Source organism: Salvia splendens, chromosome 16, assembly GCF_004379255.2.
Source record: "Salvia splendens isolate huo1 chromosome 16, SspV2, whole genome shotgun sequence".
NCBI classification, from domain to species: domain Eukaryota; kingdom Viridiplantae; phylum Streptophyta; class Magnoliopsida; order Lamiales; family Lamiaceae; genus Salvia; species Salvia splendens.
The window spans coordinates 3,588,151-3,610,469 of record NC_056047.1 but is presented as its reverse complement, the minus strand read 5'-3'; the positions used below and the strand labels follow the sequence as shown (position 1 = coordinate 3,610,469).

Here is a 22,319-nt window from a genome sequence, read left to right as displayed (position 1 = left end):
TTCTCACGCTGCACAACCTGTTTTTGGTGAAGCCCACGCCAATAGATGAGGGTTGACGGATCGTAGATGGAAATGGTTCAAGGTAGATTAAAACTGTGAGATGCTTATATACATGTTGGATATCCGGCTGATGAATGTGGTTTGTATTGTGGTTGCAGGGTTGCTTAGGTGCTTTAGACGGGACTTACATCAACGTGCGTGTCCCAATCGGTGACGTACCCCGGTACCGTAATCGAAAAGGTCACATCACCACCAATACACTAGCCGTTTGTGACCCCCAGCTCAGATTCACTTACCTCCTTCCTGGCTGGGAAGGCTCAGCAGCCGATTCAAGGATTCTAAGGAATGCTATCAGCAGACCTTTAGGTCTGAAAGTACCCAAAGGTGTGGTACACACGGTTTTCTGATAAATTCATCATAGTCTATAGATTGTTACACCCCTTTACTTATACTGCATCTACATGTGTTGCATTTTTCAGGATGCTACTATCTCTGTGATAGTGCATACCCAAATGCTGAAGGTTTCTTGACACCGTACAAAGGTGTCCGCTACCATCTGAAGGAATGGGGGTCGGCAGGCTGGCACCCCAAACACCGGAAGAGCTTTTCAACCTTAGACACTCCAAGGCAATGAATGTCATCGAAAGATCATTCGCGGTGCTGAAGATGCGCTGGGGAATCCTCAGGTCAGCAAGCTTTTATCCAATAGATGTTCAAACTGGGCTCATAATCGCATGCTTCCTTCTACACAATTATATACGAAGTCAAATGGTAGTTGATCCCGTCGAGGCTGAGCTGGTTAATGAGGCCGATATTGATGATGAAAATGCCAACGATCCCGTGTTATGTGCTGATAATATTAGTAGCGTGGAACCATCGGCAACATGGACCCAAAAAAGGGATGATCTTGCAAGGGAAATGTGGGGAGACAGAAACAATGGGCAAGTTTGACTGCCTATGCGAAGCTCTGTGATTTTTATACAAACAGCTCTGTTACTCTTTTCAGTTTTGGGTCTGTAATGTTGAGTGAGGATAATTTCTTGTATTTGTTATATTCAGGATTTTTTTTAAACGTATTCAAGTTGTAATACATTAAACTCCCGGATGCAGAGGCTTCAATTTTTCCTGCAATTTTTTGCTCCCGTTTTTTTTAATGATTGTTTTAGCATTGTTTGCATTATGTGGATCGATCAAACTGAGCTAACCATAACACTGCAAGTGACAATTGTGATTCAAACTAACAAGCCGATTAAGAAAATTGGGTGAACTATAAGCACCCACGGTACATGCGTCACCATACATAACACACTAACATCACACATAATTCATAGTAGATAGGTAGTTCAATTCCTAGGCATTCAAATGAACTTCTCAAGGCCGGTCAAACCACACGTAAAACTGAACCTCATTCCGATCAATGAGTTTGAAGTGGCAGCGAACACCGATCACAATATTGTTACGTTCCTTGAAACGTCTCCAGCCACGTTTCACCCAAATCTTGGTTTCATTGTGGTCGAGCATGATGTACCAACTGTCTCCGTTTACATTGAAGTAGATGGGGTCTTGAAGTGAAATCATTCGAATGTGGCGGCGCCAAAAAGACATTGGAATTTCCAGCGTGCGGTTGATGTTCGACGAATCAAAAGTAACGGTGAACGTCGGACAGCCATCCTCATCCAACACCCCTGCTTCTACAGCATAGTCATCACCGTCTGATGAGTCCCCACCCTCAGATTGCGTTGGGACATAGTCGTCTGATGTATCCACATCCGGGGCATCACTATGGTCGGAGTCTCCATATCCAGTGGCTGTGATTACACATAACGAGAAAAAAAGGAAAGTCAGCTTATTGAACGAAGGCCTACACACTAACATCAAACAAGGTCGCACCTTGTAGATCACCGAGAGGAGGGCATCCAGTTCTTGGGTTATAGCGCTTCACAAGAAATACCCCCGCATCAACCATAGTGAAAGTAAGTACGTCATGGTGAACAATTTCGTTGGTGATCCGAAAGTCCGACCAGCCAGCGTAGAAATGGCAACCACTTGCAATGTTCAAGACACGAACTGGGAAACTCTTCCTTCCTAGAAGCGTGATTAGGCGGCAGTCGAAGGGTAGATTCGCTCCATGAAGAGCGACAAACTCTGGTGGAATGCGCTACAAATAAAAAAATCAACCACGTCATGTTATTCTCAAACAAGTCGACGTTATAAAGAAGAAAACTGAACACGAAAAACATTACCAACTCATTCATACTAGTCGCTTCGGAAAACGTCTTAATGAATGATGGCATCCGTAAGAACTCCATGGCTCTATCGTTGGCCATCAATGAATGCAAACTGAGATGTGGTGATTTTCCAAGATGGTTTGGCGTATTTAACACCGCTCAAGTAATGAATAAATGCTACTGTTTTTAGATTAGCCATGACACTGCAAAAAGCCAAATGGCTGGTTTCCTCTACACAACAAAGTTGGCTGACATTTAGGCTTTTTAGACAATCTATGAATGAGTTTGAAGCGGTAGGTCTTGGCAGTATATGCGTTGGATTATCGGTGAGTTTGATTCCGAGAATAAATGCATATAAGCTTCAATATTTGACCGATACAGTTGTTGATTACCAGTCCCCAATCAGTTCCCTAATATTCGGTATTTAGTTACATTAGCGTCTGCATTGGCTACAATCATTTTAATTAACATACAAACCCTGTCAACAAAGTGTGTAAATAGGCAGCATAATTAAGGCAACATCCAAAAAAGCCATTGATAATTAGCAGCAGTTTCAAAATAACATCACTACATTGTTCTCTCATTTCACACAGAATGAGGTAGTAATTATCAAAAGTAAATGGACTCCCTATGGTAACTATTACAGCTTATCATCAGCTTCCAATAGATCAAACACAAAGGCTGCACGAGCAGTTTCGGGCAAGCCGCGAAACAGATCAAGGAGTTCGGGTTCTTTAACCAGTTTCTTGGAAATATAGAATTGTAGCTTGAGAGATAATCCTGGAATACCTTTCAGTTGATCAAAGACCTCAGACCTCTTGTTGCTCAGATCGAACTCATACCCAATCCTAGTCGAAATCTCTTTCAAACGTTCATTTGTGTCTGTGTGAATCTGACCCATGAGAGTTATAACTCCATCCATCTTGTCTTCTACTTTTTGTTTCTTTAGCACCTTCTTGAAAACTTGTTTTCCTCTCATTGAACCTGATCCAGAAGCAGCCCCTATCGTGGTTCATGTTCCCCCTAAAGCCTCTCCTCCTGGACTCACACCTACATCAGCACCAACTCCAGGCCCTCCTACTTCGGTGGCGGACTGGCTCTCATCAATCATCTCAGGCATGACACCTTCCGGGAATACCATGTCAGGAAATAGATCTTGTAAGCTCATGTGCGTAGATGTCTCATCCGCGGCTTGAGGCTCATCAGAGACCGGAGCTTCATCTTTGTTCCCGTAAATGGTCCTCGCAGCAGCACCAACGTCTATACGTTTCTCACCATCAGCGCGGTCGTTTCCAAAAACCTCATTCCAGTCTTCGTATTGAGGCCATGATTTGTTCCGCATATACTTGGCATGCCTGTCTCTCTGGACGCAAACAATCACAGCTTAATATTAGCAATTAGCAACGCTTATATAAATAGAACTTATATAACCTACAAGTAAAGTGCATCTCACAACATTTCAGTTTGCAACATGGTTTCGAATAACATAATACATACCTTACAAAATAAAGCCCATTGCTCGTCATCGCATTCAATTCGGTAGGTACCATCCGAATTGAACCCAATGCCGCTGTAGCTAAGCATCGTCTTAAGTGATTCGTAGTTTCGCTTCCAAGTAGTGATTTTTGAGTAGATATGCGGGTGTGGCATTATGTCGGTCTTTGGAAATTCACTCTTTATCGCCTCCCGCGCCCGAACAAGGTAACCATTGCGAAACCCATTGTCGGACTTCCATCCGTTAGCTGCCAACTCCTTTAAAGTTGCCATAAGGATTTCTTCCTCACGAGCCGACCAAATGCGTCTCGACCTGTCGGATTTCGCGTTCCTGTTTGACCCCAAATCCTTGCTACCTAACATCACAAAACACCCAATTTAACGGCATGCCGAATATATTTCTGATTTCCATTAGAATAGCAACAACATAAACCTAACAGCCTATTACCCTCTGGGCTTCCATCGTCTTCGCTACCTTCGGTGTGTTGTGAGGCCATATCAATCAAGCTGTACACTACACGGCATTGCAAATTCATTAGCTACCCTATCAATCCAGACAAAACATACAGCAACAAAGCAATATAGTACATGATTCTGAGTTTCGCAAACGGAATATTTATATGGCGCAAAACACAGAGCAATAAACCTCAATAACGGCATTTTAATTGTGCAGATCTTTAAACCTAGCCAATTATGATTCTGAGTTTCTCGTCTGAGGTATGTGAGATTTTCGCACAATCCATCACCAAATAATTCCACAATCAAAAAATCAATCTATCCACAAACGCGAAGCAAGAATAGAAAAACATGGCTTGTCACAGTGGTGTTGGAGATAGATACATACCCGGCGGCGACGCTGGCTTCAGTGGATGGAGTTCGTCGAGCTACCGCTGCTGGATTGATAGGGAATGTAATGGCGCTAGAAGCGTGATTTAGGCGGCAGATTATAAATTTTGGTATGGATGAATTAGGGCTTTGAGGACAGACATGGAAGTATGAAATTATTTTGAGGGCAAATATGACAATCGAACTCCGAATCAGCACTTTCCATATAGCAAAACAAAGACAGTGTAAGCTATCTGATAGATTATATCAGGGCAACCAAACGCCATATTTCGGAGAACTATCTCATGAACTATCAGCAATATCTTACGGCATCCGATATGATTCACCTATCTCATATCGCCATATCCGGGCAATCAAACGCGCCCTTAAAGAATAAAATTACTATTTGTATTATGTTTATTGATATTAAAAAATATTATAATTTGATTTTACCTATATAAATTTAAATCGTGATAAAGTTTTAATCATATTATAACATGTTTTAATTGTGTAATACTTCTCGTCCAAAAAAATATAGCTTCATCTTTTGATTTCGGTTGGTCCATAAAAAATTGTCTCATCCAAAAATGAAAAGCTTTTGTCAAATTATTACTATCATTAATCGTGTCGTGTCGTGCTAAATTATATAGTAACATGATAACGACCTGAACATATATTAAATAATTAAAATCTGACAATAAGAAAATGACATGATATGTTCATGAGGTCGTCGCACTATGAGGGCCATCAACGGCTCTCGATACCCTAGTTCCATCTACAACCTGAACATTTATGAAATTTCAACGTTATTCAACCCAATGAGTATATTTTGTTATACATCTTGCATTTATTCATTTTTATGATATTTTTATTTATCAACATTGCTTGTTTTTTTTGAAAAATTTATATTGACAACTAAAAAAAATATATAATAAATATTGGTAGAGAGAACTAAAATTATTATATCCCTTAAATAGAAAATTGATACTACCATTATACAAATTTGATAAATTATGAAATATGATAGAATTGTACAACTTGATACTATTGAAACTTGGAAGAACGGCATGACAAAATATAAAGTATACCTAGGTGTCATTCAATATCATAATTAATTATCTTTGAATAATCCACCTAGGATGAACTGTGAGATTATTTTAATTGAAAGAATTGATTATAACTAATTATCATATAATTATATATTTATAATTAAATTACAAAATTTAATATTATGAACTGAATACATGCATATTTAGTCATGAGATATAATATTGAAAATTGAATATCTCTTAATACTTGGTTGTATAATACTCCTCCGTGCGCAGTAGGAGTCCGCCCTATTTAGATATGTCATGCGTTTTAAGAAATGTAAAAAATGGGTTGAATAAGTAAGTGAAATATGAGTCTCATTTATATATATATATATATATTAGTTTTATAATAAAATGTGAGTAGAATAATTTAGTAGAATATGATGCCTATATATTATTTATGATAAAAATGAAATAAGACTTTTATCGTGGGACGAACTGAAATATGACAAAAGAAGATTTCTTATCGCCGGACTGAGGGAGCAGTTGTTGAACTATTAGAATTATAAATTAATTTATTTTCGGACACCTCATCCATGTAAAATTGCAACTCCGTTAGATTAGGCGTCCCCGCATACTTTTCATTACCGTCAACTTTTGTTAAATGATTTCTATAGAAATACTAGTATAAGTATTTGACTGGAATCGACTTTTGCTAACCGTCCGAAAACAAGCCTCCAAATTGGATAATCTAGTACGACTAAAAAATAAAATTCAAAAATTAAAAATGAAGATTAAATAAAAAGTGGAAATAAGGGATTGAAAAATATCAGCTGCATTTCTTCCAAAACCAATTTCATTTTTTCTATTATTAAAATCAACAGAAGCGAGAATTCCGGAAAACAAATTATTCGAAATTCCCTTTTGATGGAAAATAAAAATTATCACCCACCGCCACCTGAAATTGAAGCTGCTCCACCTCCGCCGCCGAAATCTGCGAGCCCCGCCCCCTCTCCGCCCCAATCCAGACGCAACAACAGCGGAGACCACATCTCCCTATCTTCTCCGGCGGAATCCTACTCGTCGCCGCTTCACTCCAAGCACAACAGCGATGAGCACATCTCGCTCTCCCCGCCGGAGCAAAATTCGCCGGCGCGGTCCTCGGCGGACTCCGCGCACATCACGATCAGGAACAGCCGCGGCTCTTCGCCGGATCACGAGAGGAATCGGCCGATGGATCGTTCCTCGCTCGAATCCGAGTACATCACCTTCGATCACGGCCGCGGGAGTGAGCAGACTCGGCCGGCGGCTGTGGTGGTGAGGAAGGATGTGTACAAGGGGCCGATGGAGGATATGGTTGTGGTGGAGGAGCCTATGGCGGCGGTGATGAATAGGGCGGTGATGGAGGAGCCGAATGTGGTGGCGCCGAAGACGGATCCGGGCCCTGAATTGACCGGCGGCGGCGGAAGTGGAATTAGGCAGAGGAGGGTTAGTCCGTCGCTGTCTATATTGAGGAGAGGTAAGAGAGAGAAGATGGTGAGGAAAGCTGCGTTGGGGTTTAGGGTTTTTGGTTTGTTGTTTTGCTTGGTTTCATTTGCAGTAATGGCAGCTGATAGAAATCAGGGATGGGCTCTCGATTCATTTGATCGTTACAAAGAATTCAGGTAACCAATTAATTTGAATTTTTTTTATCGAAATGTTTATTTGCAATTAAATGTATTTTATAACCCGAGTTTGTGTTTTCTGCATAAATATTACTAGTATACATTAAACACGAATTATTTAACTCTCTTTTTAGGAGTGATAACTGGTTCAATTTTAGGCAAAGAATAAAATACTACTACTACTACGTATGTAACTTATTCTACTAATTTGATTGTGATTTCTTGACTGAAATTTTGAAATTCACTTAAGCTCTGTTTCAGCTCGTTTATATACTCTTTTTGTGGAAGTTGGAAAAAGACATTAATAATTCACATTCATGCAAATACAACATGGAAAAGTTTCGGTAACGGTTGAGACTTGAGAGATTACATTTCAAGTGGTGGAGTTTGTTTTTCCCTTATGGAATACTTAGATCAGTGGTCAATTGAAATTTGAATGGACAATGGAGATGTGTTTTCAAATGCCAGTAACCTTTGGTTGGCTTTTTGAATGCTAAGACTAGCCAACTACACTATCCAAACAACCGTGAATGTATTTGTTTGTGTGAAGATCTATCACAATCGTGTTTGATGTAGTTCATCAGTGTAGCATATATGAGGCTGTTTGAAATTTGTATTCTTTGGAGGATGTGGTTTTGGATCTGAATTAGGGATTTGGCAGGTACTGTATGTCTGTGAATGTGATTGGATTTGTGTATTCTGGAGCTCAGGCGTTGGATATGTCGTATAATCTGGCGACCGGAAAGTATATGGTGCATCAACAACCAAGACTCCGGCACTACCTCAACTTTGCAGCTGATCAGGCAATTTTTTTCTGCCTATTATGTGTGACTTGAGCAATCATATATTTCGTTATATGAACATTTGCAAGAGAAATGTCCCTTTTGTGGTTAATTTCTTATATGCTTCTTTATGGTAATCAGTAATGACTTGCATGATCAGATATTACTTTTCTTTGTGTGGTATTGTTGCATAGACCAAGAAAAGAAGCATGGAAAGTGTGTAGTCGTGATGGTGATGCTGAGAGAGAATTTCACACAAGAATCATGTTTCCCTTTCTGTATGATGATTAGTGATAATGAAGGGTTTTGATTAGTACTTCTATCTTATATCTACTTGCTCTCTAATTTTGTTCGGGTATAACATAGAGTGATTTATTTGGTGTCGTGGGCCTTGTTGTCGTCTTGCTCCCTAGAATAATCGGATGCCATGAGTTGACGAAAGGGAATCACTAAGAGTTTATCTGTTTGTTGAGCCACTTTTTTGGCTTGCATTATGTTCCTTCTTCCTCCCAGTCATCAGTCACCACCTCACTTTACATGTCAAAGAATTATTGTCTCTAGTGCTTTAAGGAGTGTGTGTGCATTTTCTTCATTTTTATGAGTAAAGGAGGAATCTCATAGCTTGAATAAAGCAGAATGGTAAAGATGAAAAAATAGATTCCATTCACCACTATTCTCATCTTTCTTTAGTCGCTTTAACTACATGCTTCTACGTTGCGTTTCATGTATATGCTGTTAATAATAGTTGATCATGCTGTATATATACCATGTTAAGCTGTGCGACGAAAAACTTATTGCCAGAGAACCCAATTAAGAAACTTAAAAACTTGTGTGAGACTGTCCGATGGTATCAATATCCAGATCAAAACGCATATCATTTTTTTGATATTTTACTGGAGTTTGGATCTGAATCCCAGCCCATCAAACGGTAATCATATGTAGAAGATGCAACGATATCGCATTTATGATTGATTTAACTTTCCCTTTATTTAGCAGCTTCTGCTCTTAGTTGAGTTATTTTACAAATCAAGAACTTGCTCGTATGCTTTTTCCCCTCTTGTTTTTGGTTTGCTTATTGAAAAATATTCCGATGATAATGATCATGGTTATGGTTATGTTTGTTGATGGCAGATGATCGCTTATCTTCTCATATCAGCTTCCTCGTCGGCCACTATCCGGATCGACGACTGGCAACTGAACTGGGGGAAGGACCAGTTTCCAGATTTAGCAACTGCTTCTGTATCCATGTCTTTCCTCGCCTTTGTCGCCCTCGCAATGAGTTCTCTCATATCTGGCTATGTTCTCTGCACTTCCAAAACCGCATAGTTTCGACTTCCTCCCTCAAACTAGGTCGTGTGCACCGCTGCCCTCGCCTCGAGTTCCTTTACGCTATCTAGGTCGAGATATACTCTGTGTGTATCTATTGTAGCGGCTGTCTGCATCTTTAAGAACAAAATGGTGTATATAAACATTCATTATGTTGTGGCTTATAGCTAAAGAATCATAAGATACGTTGTTGATGGGAGGTTTAAATTATGGACTTTCAATAACAGTTGGTTGGGCCAAAGGTTTATTTTGATTGTTGTTATTTTTTGGGCAAAAGCATTCGCTTACGCTACCAATTTTATTTAGCAATATACAATATCCAAATGTGAGATTGAAAACAAAAATATGGGTTTCATGAATAGTGAAGTGAAGTGAAGTGAAGTGAAGTGAAGTGAAGTGAAGTGAAGTGAAGTGAGTGTGAGTGTGAGTGTTTAAAAGATGACATAAATAATGCAAGTGATGAGATGAAAATAATGTTAGATTATGGTTGTCTTTACCATTTTTCTGAGATGAAGTTCGTTTTATTTTTTGGCTACGGCTGTGTTTTAGTAGTATAATTTTGATTTTTTTTGTGTATTTCAATTTCTTAATTAAAAGATGTGATTTTTAAGACATGCCACGTAACCACACATTTTAAATTATAATTTTTTTTTCGAAAAATCCATACGATAGTTAGAAATTCCCTTTCGTAATTAGAAATAAATTTTAAGGTAAAGACATATATATATGTATATAGAAAGAGAACATCCAAACTATCCAATTATAGTTCATTGAATTCTACGCCATAATCTTAAAAGTTAAATCCTCAATGTAAGTTCCCCTATAAAAATCTTAATGTAAACTAAAATTAAAAACTTAACATAGCAAATTTATTTCCACGAAACATTAATACTATAAACCTATATATAGTTATTGCAAAATTTAACTTTTCTTCATTTTTAAATTTAGTATAGTCACTTTTAAAAAACATTATTATAGTCTATTCTTTTTAAGCTATCGACCTTGCTCATATCTACAACTTTTAAAGTCATTAGGGCATAGTATTATTTGTTGCAAATTATATTCTCTAATTCACTTTTGTACTGGAAATTAATCAGAGTTTAGTATAGTACATCAATTATTTATGACCTAAAATATAATCATTAGGATTAGTCTAACTTTATTTTTAACCGGACATGTCTGATTAGCCTAATTATTCTTCAATAAACAACTTTTTCATGATATAATTTTATTTTCCACATCAATTTGCCTTTTCAATTAATATCTATAGGCTAGTATTATGTGATTTATATCATAATACATTACAATTACAACAATATTCGTGAGTTTAATGTACGTTGCTAACAAATTATACTCCATGTAATTGTAGCATTCAACCACTACGCTATATTATTTGAAAAAATAACACGAGGCTATTAATCATTTAACTTTGCACAAGGTATATATATCATGTTTTTTTTTCTATACAGAGCTATTGGGACCAATTTTGAAGAGAAATGAAACCTAGGAAATTATGGACACATTGTTAACATACTATGCATTTAATTTCGGTGATATGAATTAATATTCAATAGACATCTATACATATATAAAAGTTGAGTTTTGGGGGCATTTTGGGAATTAAAATTTTGAGTGGAAGTGGAAAAGTTATAGATAACATTAAGATTTTCAAGAGACATGACGGTTATGATTATATTAATTAATTTACACTACATCATCTTAGTATTTATAGAATTATCATTTAAGCTTAGATATATAATTTAAATACTACAATCTAGACATTTAAGAATAAAAACTTTTTCACATTTTTTTTATTTGTGTAGTAATTAGAGAGAGCTTACATTTTTTAAAATAAATTTAGGTTAAATAATGTGGGGGAAGTTTTTCTTATATTCATCCATGGAATTGTAACTGCCACATACGTTCTAATTCATTATCACGTATATTTGTTACCATTACAATATTAATTACCATTACTATTATCATTACCATTATTTATTACCATTACCATTATTTGGGATTAAAGAATTAGTGCAATTTACCACCACCCCCAATTAATTTGTTTGAATCATTTCTATGAATTAATGGTCTGCAATCAATTTATAACGTGACAGTTATAAACGACAACTTTGATAAAAAAAATCTATTGATTCAAATTATTTTTATTAATGGATTACAATTTGAATGGACAAAAAATTTATAATTTAGTTGTTATTAATTTACTTTATAACAAATATTATTGGCTTTAAAGTCACTAGGAATATGAAGAGCTACCCGTTTTCTATAAATTTTGCTTGTACAAAGATGTTTTGCGAAAATAAAAACACGAAAACAATAGAGTTCCACCAAGCGAAGAAGCTCGAAGAATTGATGGAAATTCATTCTTGCTAATGGCAACTTCAACAATAGTGCAACTCATTGTTGGGATTGAACTAGCTCCAACCATTATATAAAATGTATCCGATTTTCTTTTTTTTTTGGCTATTTTGTACAATATCTACGATTTATTGTGTTGAACTATAGCAATCGCAAATTTGCAAATATGTTTTTTCTTTTCAAATTTTGAAATTTTCATTTACACTATTGCTTCTTTGTTTGTTGAATAGAAAAAGGGAGAGATGTCACTGGTTGAACTGGCCAACGAGCAAAGCTTGCGTAGGAAGGTGTTTGTCGTCCGCACAGAAGAAGATACATAAATATTTGGTGAAGAAGATGAGAATGACAACTATTTTGATAGGGTTTTTTTAGGTGTATATCGGCTAATAAACTCTTCAAATGTTCAAATATGCACATACGTGAATTACAATTATAAACGTGTATATTTATGTAATTATTGGCTGATTATATGAATAGATTCCTTCTTGGAAATTTATGTAACGTTAGAGGCGTCGTTTAAGTATAGATTATAGGGATATTTTCTTTTTTGAAAACAAAATTTTATAAATATGCGTAAACGTAACTATAGTTTTGTATTTAGTATAATGTATTATATATAATTTGTGAAATATTTATTTCATAAAATGTTTATCCATTATTTGTTTAAAGTTTTATTATTAAAATTTAAATTAGGTTTATAATGACATTAATGTTTTTTATTAATATAATGACATTTATCGTTATTTCTTAGAAAAAACTCCTTTTTATACAAAAAGAAAATATTTTTCACTCTCCTAATTTATAAAAAAACATCTATAAAGACACTCTTATTATTTTCAAAAATAATTTCACTTCCACTTCCTCTGATCGTTATAAAAATAAATAAATCACGAAGTTTTCCTATTTTTGTAAAGGTAGGTTTAGGACCTTAGGTGTATTACTTATAAAATTTTATCAAATATTGGGTATATCAATATATATATTAATTATAAATTGTGATTGATTCTCTTATGATTAACTATATTTTTAATTGTAGACCAGTTTAATAATATTATTTCATATTTCAAATAAAATATTTCGTACTTTGATATAAATAGAATGGATCGTGCATAGCATGAGTGTAATTAAGCAAATAATTTGTTGATCCAAAACTAATTAACAGTAATAAAACGTATGCCAACAAAAATGCCAATGTGGAGTATAAGGAGATTGTGGGGTATTTAGGAAATGGCATTTTAAATTTAAATATTATAATTTAGATCAACTGATTATATTAATTAATTTACACTACATCATCTTAGTATTTATGGAATTATCATTTAAGCTTAAATATATAATTTAAATACTACAATCTAGACATTTAAGAATAAAAACTTTCTCACATTTTTTATTTATCTGTGTAGTAATTAGAGAAATGAAAAGGTTCACATGATCTCCTTCCACAACTCGCGCCATTATTTATGTAGTAACTAGAGAAATGAAAAGGTTTTTATGCATTTGTGTAATAATTAGAAAAATGAAAAGGTTTTATTTATATAAAACAAGTTACGTACATGATACACTCTAAGAAAAATCAATCTATTTAGTAGTATTGTTGGAAAATGATGGTTTCAATTAATTTAATATTATGTGGTGTTTAATTTTCTTTTATATATTTTCTTGAATATTGTTGTGTTTGATTTATGATTGGAAATGTTTCGATACTATGATCCATTACTAACATTACATTATAATCATGCATATGTTTCCATACTAAATTATCTAATCTAACAAAGCGTGCGAAAAAATCAAGCGGTCAAATTTAATTTAAAAAAATGTGTTTTGTTTGTCATGATGATTATATTTTAACGTTAAGGGTTTATGATTTAGGTTTCAAGGTTTGGGTTTTTAGCGTATTAGGGTCACTATATTGCAATGTAATGAAGCTCGACTATGATAAAGTATAGTACTAATTTAAATGGATATAGAATACAAAAAAGATTACACACAATTTTGTGACAATATTATTCTGCGTCGGTGTTTTTATACTTCAAAATACAATTTTAAAACCGTTTTGAGGTTTGAAAAGCTATCGTCCAATTTAAAAACTTGCAATATTATCAATTTGTTTTCGGAATCAAAACTTGATCTTGTGTTAATCAATTAACAATTTAAAATCGTATGATAAAAAAATATTTCGTCGTGCATCGCACGTGGGTTGAAACTAGTTATATACTAATAACTACATTTTTTTACCTAAATATCTTGAAAGACACTGAAAAGCCAAAATACGGAGTAATATTATTATTCAGCTCAGGTGGTATAAGCTTCACAACACAACATATTTCTCAAATTTGTAGCAAAATTACTTTTTAATTACTACCTTTGAAATAGCAACAATGAAGTGCACATAGTAATGGCATTATATACTACTGCTTCAGCTGATAATACACATAAATCTAGTGGCATAAAAGAAGGAAATAAATAGTTGAAACTGATAAAATAGGTTTAAGACAAGGTTTTGGGGAAGAATTTCATTCGATCTTATTTTAATAAGGAGCAGCTATACACTCCCTTTTATAGGCTTTACAAGCATAATACAATTAAGGTAAGTTTCATTACCCTAAACCTAATTCCATATACATGGTAAATATCAAATGCTAATCTTTCTATTAATTGTGATTGTAGGAAAATCAGCCCATTGATTCTTCGTGATCTTTTCCTTCCAACACCCCCCCTCAAGTTAAGTGATGGGATCACCAATACTTAACTTGTCCAATACACCTCGAAAAGAGTTCGAATTTACTGCCTTTGTCAAGATGTCTGCCAATTGATCCTCTGACTTGACATAAGGCAATTCCACTATCTTTGCATCAATTGTATCCTTTATGAAGTGTCGGTCTACCTCCACATGTTTAGTTCGGTCATGTTGAACTGGATTTTCCGAGATACTAATGGCAGCCTTGTTATCACACAACAGTCGACATGGTTGCGTGGATTTGAGTTCGAGCTCTGTCATCAATCTTCTGAGCCATAGTACTTCTGTCAATCCACTCTTGATTCCTCGGAATTCTGCCTCGGCACTTGATAATGCCACTACCTTTTGCTTTTTACTTCTCCACGTCACCAAGTTACCCCCTACAAAGGTGAAGTATCCTGCTGTCGACTTTCTGTCATTCGGATTTCCTGCCCAATCTGCATCAGTATAACCATGTATTTCCAAATGCCCATGCTTCTTGAACAGCACTCCATGGCCCGGGGTGCCCTTCAAGTATCGTATTATTCTCAACACTGCTTCCCAATGTTCTTCTTGTGGAGCATGCATGAACTGGCTAACTACTCCAACGGCATACGCAAGGTCTGGTCTGGTGTGGGATAAATATATAAGTTTCCCAACCAACCGCTGATACCTCCCTCGATCAGCGAGTTTAGCACCTTCACGGATCTGTAGTCCATGATTCTGGACTATTGGAGTGTCCACTGGTTTGCAATCGATCATTCCGGTTTCTGCCAAGATATCAAGCACATATTTCCTCTGGTTGATAAAGATCCCTTGCTTTGATCTAAGTACTTCTATCCCCAAAAAACACTTTAGGTGACCAAGATCTTTCATCTCAAATTCCTTGGACAGGTTCTTCCTTAGCTGGCCTATCTCTTCTTCATCATCACCCGTGATAATCATATCATCAACATAAATAATAAGGCATGTAATCTTACCATTCTTCTTCTTAAGGAACAATGTGTGATCTGAGTTGCTTTGGCAGTACTCATATTTCTTCATTACTTCAGTGAACCTCCCGAACCACGCTCTCGGAGACTGTTTGAGACCATACAATGTCTTCTTGAGCTTGCAAACGTCCCCGTTTTGAAAGTCTCCCGTAAATCCAGGTGGGGGAACCATATAAACTGGTTTGGTTAATTCTCCATGCAGAAATGCATTCGTCACATCGAACTGGTGTAACGGCCAGTCCCGGTTAGCCGCTATCGAAAACAACACCCTCACTGTATTGATCTTCGCAACTGGTGAGAAAGTCTCTGCATAGTCGACACCATAGGTTTGTGTGTACCCTTTTGCTACGAGTCTTGCCTTATATCGGTCAATGGATCCGTCGGGTCTTCTTTTGATTGTAAATACCCATCTACATCCTACTGTAGTAGCCCCTTTTGGTAACTTGCTAACTTCCCAAGTCTTGTTCTTTAACAAAGCATCCATCTCTACAAACATGGCATCTCTCCAATGTTTAACTTTCCATGCTTCCTCGGCTGTATAGGGGATCTCCTCTTCCTCATAGAGTGCTGCTTCAAATGCTCTAGCCATCTTGGCCAGGTTCCCTTTCACAAAATAAGCCACAACATACTGGCTTCTTCTGCCCGTTCTTTCGGGTGAGAATCTCTTTGGTGGAATTCCACGATTGCTTCGTGGTGGGAGGATGTATCGACCTGTACTCTCATCGAGAGTAGTGCTTTCATCAACAGTTTCTGTAACAACATGATCAGTAGTGCTATTCTCTTGAGGTGGATCAGAAATTACCTCGGATGCCTCGGATATCGGTTGAGGCAAGATATTGGAACGCGGTTGAGAGGACTCTGTAGTGATCGAGACCTGCTCGGCGGCAGTGCTAACTGGTTCTATTGGATCCTCGTTGGAGTAATTTGACTCGGGCACAAACCAACTTAGGTAGTCTACTGTGTTGTATGACTCACTCTCCCCCTGACTACTAAGGTGGTTTTGGTAATAAAACTCGGTTTCCAAGAAGTTGCAATTCATTGTGGTGACCACTCGTTTTGTAGTGGGATCATAGCATCTATATCCCTTTTGGTTAACCCCGTAGCCCACAAAAATGCATTTGGTAGCACATGGTGACAATTTTGTTCTCTCATGTTTGGGAATATGGACATAAACGGTATACCCAAAAACTTTTGGTTGAAGGCTAAGGTGTGGAGGTATTTTGGTGAGTTTGGAGAGTATGTCAAGAGGGGTTTTTTTGTTTAGGATTTTCGTGGGAAGTCGATTTATGAGGAAGATAGAAGTGGCAATTGCTTCGGGCCAGAAGTGTGTGGGGACTTTAGATTCAAACATCAAGGCTCGGGTTATCTCGAGAATGGTTCTGTTTTTCCTTTCTGCTACCCCATTTTGTTCTGGAGTATAGGGGCATGAGGTTTGGTGGATAAGGCCTTTTTCAGTGAAGAAATCTGTCATTTTTTGGTTCACAAATTCTCTCCCATTATCGGATCGAGGAGTTTTTATCGTGGTTTGGAATTGGGTTTGGATAAGGTTAAAAAACAGAATGAATTTATCGACTACGTCAGACTTGTGTTTTAGGAAATATATCCATGTCATCCTAGTGCAATCATCTACAAAAATCACAAAATATCGCAAACCATTCCCCCCAACAATAGGTGCAGGACCCCACACATCAGCATGAACAAGGGAAAAAACAGAATTCATACGAGTATTTGAAGGTTTAAACGATTGTCTGTGGCTCTTGGCCAAAACACAAGTCTCACAATTAAAATCTTTTGGAATAGAGAGTTTAGGGAAAAGTAAACTAAAATAACCAGGGGAAGGGTGTCCCAGTCGTTGGTGCCAAAGCCAAATCTCTCTTTTCGTGGACCCGTGAGCCAGCATCGCACTGCCTTGTTGAGCTATCTCATCCACGTAGTAGAGTCCTTGGCTCTCAGTGCCACGCCCAAGTATCTTCCTCGTCCGAATATCCTGCAAAATACAGAAGTCGGGGTGCATCAGCAATGTACAGTTCAATTCTTTAGTTACATGGCTAATGGACATCAATCTCTGAGACAAAGTAGGAACATAGAGACAATTTGATAATCTCAAAGTCGGGGATATTTCAATCGTGCCTGCCCCAGCTACGGTAATCAATTCACCACTAGCAGTCTGTATGTATGTTTTAGTGATATTACTGAAACTAACAAAATCACTCTTATTTGGTGTCATGGTGTCGGTTGCTCCACAATCAAATATACATCCCTTTTTCTCATCCCCATTATCTCGTTTTACTGTGTATGCAGCGGAAATATGGTCCAAAGGCTCAAATCGATTTTTCAATGGGATAGGACTAATTTGCACAGTTTTTGAACAATCAGGGGGTTTTTCACAATAATCTATAATCTGGGGGCAATGATGTAACATATCATATTTCTGGGGTCCATTTTGCAATTTAAAATATGTTTGAGGGCTTGCATGCAAGACATGGGGTACTGGGCGTAATTTAGAACAGTCTAGGGGAGGTTTATGTGAATTGTGGTGTTTTTGGGGTATAAGCATGAAATATGGGTTAGGGTTCTCAACCCCTAACCCGTTACCTCCGAAAGCTGCGCCGTCTTCCCCTTGCCTGCTCCTTGATTTGCCGGCGAAATTGCAGGCGCCGATTACTCCTCCACCGCTCCCACCTCCGCTGGGAGCTTCTGGTTCATCCCTTTGTTTCCCCCGTCCGACTATGTCGCGATTTCCAGCCGGTTTAACCATTTCTTCACCGGCGGATATTCCGACCACCATTCTTGCTTTAGCCGTTTGTCTCTCTTCCCACCACTCGGGATATCCGTGCAATTGGAAGCACGTTTCACGGGTGTGTTTTTGCATTCCACAGTGGGAACACCACAATCTTGATTTGTCCACCGGTTTGTTCCCCGGGCGGTGAGCGGTGGTGGTTTGCCTCGGGGGTCCATTTCGGTGACCACCTGGTCGATGTCCTTGAGTCGCCAGTCCATGTCCGATCCCCTGCGCATCTCCTCCTCCGTGACCGTGGGTGACCTGGTTTGGGGATTCCGGTGGCCCTAGCCGTCGTCGGGCCGCCTCCTTTTTAACCCACCCATAGGCAGTTTCTAGAGGAGGGGGCGATACTTCTTTGAGGATGTCTCGCCGGACTCCCTCGTGTTCATCGTTTAGTCCCGCGAGAAATCTGAGTAACCTCTTGGTGTTGGTGTAGACTCTAAACTGGTTCACGCCTTTCTCACAGCAATCGACCGGTTGCTTTTGGCACCGATCAATATTGATCCACATTCCGTGGATTTTGCGGTAATATGTCTCTAAATCCATATTCCCCTGTTTGATTGTATTTGCCTTATCTTCCAGGTCGTAAACAAGGTAGAGGTCGGCCTCACTCTCGTAAGTGGTGGCTAGGCTGTCCCAAATCGCCTTGGCCGATTGGTGATGAGCGAAGTCACCAATAATATCGTTCTCGATGTCATCCACAATCCAGGAGAAAACGATCAAGTTCGTCTCCTCCCAATCGTCGTACTCATTGCTCCCTGGCAATGGTGGAGTTGGCTTTCCGGTTATATGGGAGTAGCCTCCCCTGCTCCCAATCGCGACTTTCATCAGCCGCGACCATAAAGGGTAATTTCCCCCATTGAGTTTGAACGCTACTGTCACGTTCTTACTCGTTCGTATCTTGTTGCTTGATGACTCTGTCTCTGTTGCTGGTTTTGTGTTGTCGTCTGACATGTTTTTGGTATGATTTGAATTGGTTGCTCACTGATTTTGTTGATTTGGCCAGGATTGGTATGGGCAATGATGAAGTAACAATCTGAGCCCTAGTTCTAACACTGCTCTGAAGCCATGATAAAATAGGTTTAAGACAAGGTTTTGGGGAAGAATTTCATTCGATCTTATTTTAATAAGGAGCAGCTATACACGCCCTTTTATAGGCTTTACAAGCATAATACAATTAAGGTAAGTTTCATTACCCTAAACCTAATTCCATATACATGGTAAATATCAAATGCTAATCTTTCTATTAATTGTGATTGTAGGAAAATCAGCCCATTGATTCTTCGTGATCTGTTCCTTCCAACAGAAACTTCTTGTTTAATTCATCATCTCCACCTCATTTGGAGTCCAAGCACCAACAATAGTAATCAGATCTAGACATGTCCAACATTCTCTCCGGGCTCATCCTCTCCAGCTCGGCTTGCCTCCACGATGCAAAGTTATTCCGGTTCTGCTGATCAGAAGCCAATGGATAGCTCTCCACCCTATGATCTTGTGCTCTCATTCTCTTGTAAAGCCTCATCGCTGCAACACAGTCCTCGTACGGATCCTGCACCCCATTCTGAATATCGTATCTGCACATAACCACTACTATATAGCAACCAAAACACATATAACATGATAAAAAATTAATAAAATTCAGATCCACCAACCCGAGATATGCCTTTGTCAGATACTTCAACGAGTTGCTCAGCTTGCTCGTCTTCATCAATGGCGGATATTTAGCAGTATCCCTAATGAGAAACTCGGGATATTCAAACTCCAAGCATCTTAAATCATGATCAAGGCCATGGCCAACGAGGATTCGAGCCTTTCCAGTTCTAGACCGGATCTGCCATATCGGCTCCCCATTGCATAGGTAGTCTTGAATCTTCCTCCCAACTTGTCTAACTGGCGTCGCGTCCCTCAAATACTCCGGCCTTATGCCGGTCGTGTCGTACCTGTAGTTGGTGACAGGAAGGTTTGGCTTGACATAGGTGTGGAAAAGGATGTTTTCATTCTCATCAATGAGGCAGACTCTTGCACAGAGGTCTAGTGAGCCATCACTGCCTCCTCCCACCATTTTGCAAGCCAAAGACACCACTTTCCCCCGTGTGTTATCCATCCTCAACTCATCTTGAATCCCCATTCTATAACCCTAATTTTCCAATAGCAAGAAAAAAAAAGTTAACATAAATTAAATTTGAAACTAAAAGGGGATATTTTCATATTTGAATGAGTAAAATTATTACATTGTTTCGACGGGAGAAGTGGCATTTGTCTCTGTGATGAAGAAGAGCGTGCCGGCTGCTGAAGATGTTTAAGCAGATGTCGCATCCTCGATCCTTGAATATCCTCTCGCATTCGGCTTTAGGAAGAGGTCCTGCTTCGCAAAAACCATCAAATATACTATATAATATAAATCTCTATTTATTTGAAGAAAACACAATGTGTTTATTATACCTATGAGATGCTCTCTGAGAGACTCAAAGGAGCGGCAATGCTTGTGGCAGATTCCGCAGAGGGGTTCGTGATTCGAGTGATATGAAATCCTCATGTGTTCGACAAGATGCTCCATCTTGTTGAACTGTCTGTAGCAGCCTGCACATTTGTTCCTGTTGTCCATGGATGAACTCTACTGTGGTTTTCACTTATGAACAAATGCAATTCTTGAAGACCTATTTATATTTGATGCCCTTTTTTCTTTTTTCTTTTTTTTTTGAGTGAGAGAGATTCCTCACCTTATTTGGTGGTCAAGTGAAGTAGTGTCATTTTCTCTAGAATTCACAGGCCATTTCAGCTAGCAATAAACATTCGTGGCAATCCAAATTCTTTGTGGCCCACATTTTTTAGCTGCTAGAATATTTACTGCAGTTACCATATCGGAAAGCATCTCTCTGTGTGAGAATGGAAGTTGCAGAAGGCGGTTACATGCTGTCAAATCTTATGATAATATTTTAAAGGCATATATGCTTATGATAATATTTTAAAGGCATATATGCTTTTCCATTTACGTATTGCATGGAGTTATATATGGACTATCATGTGTTGAAATGAAGATTTTAGAGGATAATTCAAAGCAATATCTTCGATTGGATGAGGATTTTTACCCCATCTATTTTTCTTTCGGCAAAAGCAATACAACTCAGAAGATAAGGTACTCAACCCACCTCATACAAAGGTATAATTAATCTTCAGATTTTGCAGTTTTTTTTATGGGAGTTCTTTAATTTGGCAAAGGGAGGAAATATTCGGAATAAGGAGTTTGACCGCGGGATCTTTCTTTTGACTGGAGTAGGGCCAAATTAATTAAGATGCCATTTGGAAAGTACATATTATTAATTTAAACTTAATACTATATAGATTTAATTAAATAGTGCCTAACTTACTAGTATTAGCAAATTAGTATTAAATCCCACAACAACAATTTTTTTAATGATGTGATTCATGAGTCTTAGAGTGTATTTTGAGCATAACTCAATATCGACCCAACTCATAGCCTCATACATTAGGCTACGATTAATTCAAACATTATACGCATATATATGTATGTGTGTGTTTATAATTATAATGAATTAGTGGGTGTGTATGTGAACACGTGTAGGCACAAGGAAACCTAGTCTTGCTTCAGAAAACCGAGGTTAGGAAAATCGCTGTTAATAATATGCCGACAAAGCAACAACCAATGAATGGTTAATTTTTGGTGTGAACATTCCATTTCGAATCTATTTTACTCTCCCTTTTGAAAAGAAAGAAAAGGGCATAAGATTCTTACGCGGTCAAAAGCATTGCATGCACACGAGTGGGTCATAAATTCTAGGGACATGGAATTTGATTTCTATTTATTTTATTTGCCATCATGTGTCTGGATGTTCAGTATATGCTAATTAGGGCATCCGCAGTGCTGCGGATGTCCCGGCGGAATTCTCCGCGTACTTCTCAAAAACATATTCTGTCACGTCATAAGGACTTTCCACTGCTCTGTCACGTCATACGGAATTCCCACATTAAAAAAAATCACAAATTCACAAATTAAACAATTTCCAGAAGAAAACAATTTACGGGATTAAAATTTCGAGGCGAATACGGAGAAAATGCAACCACTTTATTTAAAAAAAACATAC

General features: G+C 37.8%; 4 protein-coding genes across 4 annotated transcripts; 2 read left to right on the top strand and 2 right to left on the bottom strand.

The window, feature by feature from the left end:
* Positions 1–564: 564 nt before the first annotated feature.
* On the top strand, positions 565–951 carry LOC121771945. Its single transcript, XM_042168849.1, has one exon. The coding sequence runs from the start codon at positions 565–567 to the stop codon at positions 949–951; it is 387 nt and encodes a 128-aa protein (XP_042024783.1).
* A 420-nt stretch (positions 952–1,371) lies between these two features.
* On the bottom strand, positions 1,372–2,327 carry LOC121771944 (B3 domain-containing protein Os03g0212300-like). The gene is made up of 3 exons (XM_042168848.1): positions 2,244–2,327; positions 1,891–2,158; positions 1,372–1,808 (listed from the first exon to the last, which is right to left on the bottom strand). Exons 1-3 carry the CDS (start codon positions 2,325–2,327, stop codon positions 1,372–1,374), a joined length of 789 nt encoding a protein of 262 aa, XP_042024782.1.
* A 4,092-nt stretch (positions 2,328–6,419) lies between these two features.
* LOC121769954 (CASP-like protein 4A3) lies at positions 6,420–9,601 on the top strand. The gene is made up of 3 exons (XM_042166734.1): positions 6,420–7,242; positions 7,904–8,045; positions 9,156–9,601. Exons 1-3 carry the CDS (start codon positions 6,506–6,508, stop codon positions 9,348–9,350), a joined length of 1,074 nt encoding a protein of 357 aa, XP_042022668.1. The 5' UTR covers positions 6,420–6,505; the 3' UTR covers positions 9,351–9,601.
* A 9,708-nt stretch (positions 9,602–19,309) lies between these two features.
* LOC121771098 (RNA exonuclease 4-like) lies at positions 19,310–20,833 on the bottom strand. Its single transcript, XM_042167890.1, has 4 exons — positions 20,659–20,833; positions 20,448–20,578; positions 19,869–20,353; positions 19,310–19,790 (listed from the first exon to the last, which is right to left on the bottom strand). The coding sequence occupies exons 1-4, from the start codon at positions 20,819–20,821 to the stop codon at positions 19,553–19,555; spliced, it is 1,017 nt and encodes a 338-aa protein (XP_042023824.1). The 5' UTR covers positions 20,822–20,833; the 3' UTR covers positions 19,310–19,552.
* Between the last annotated feature and the right edge of the window lie 1,486 nt (positions 20,834–22,319).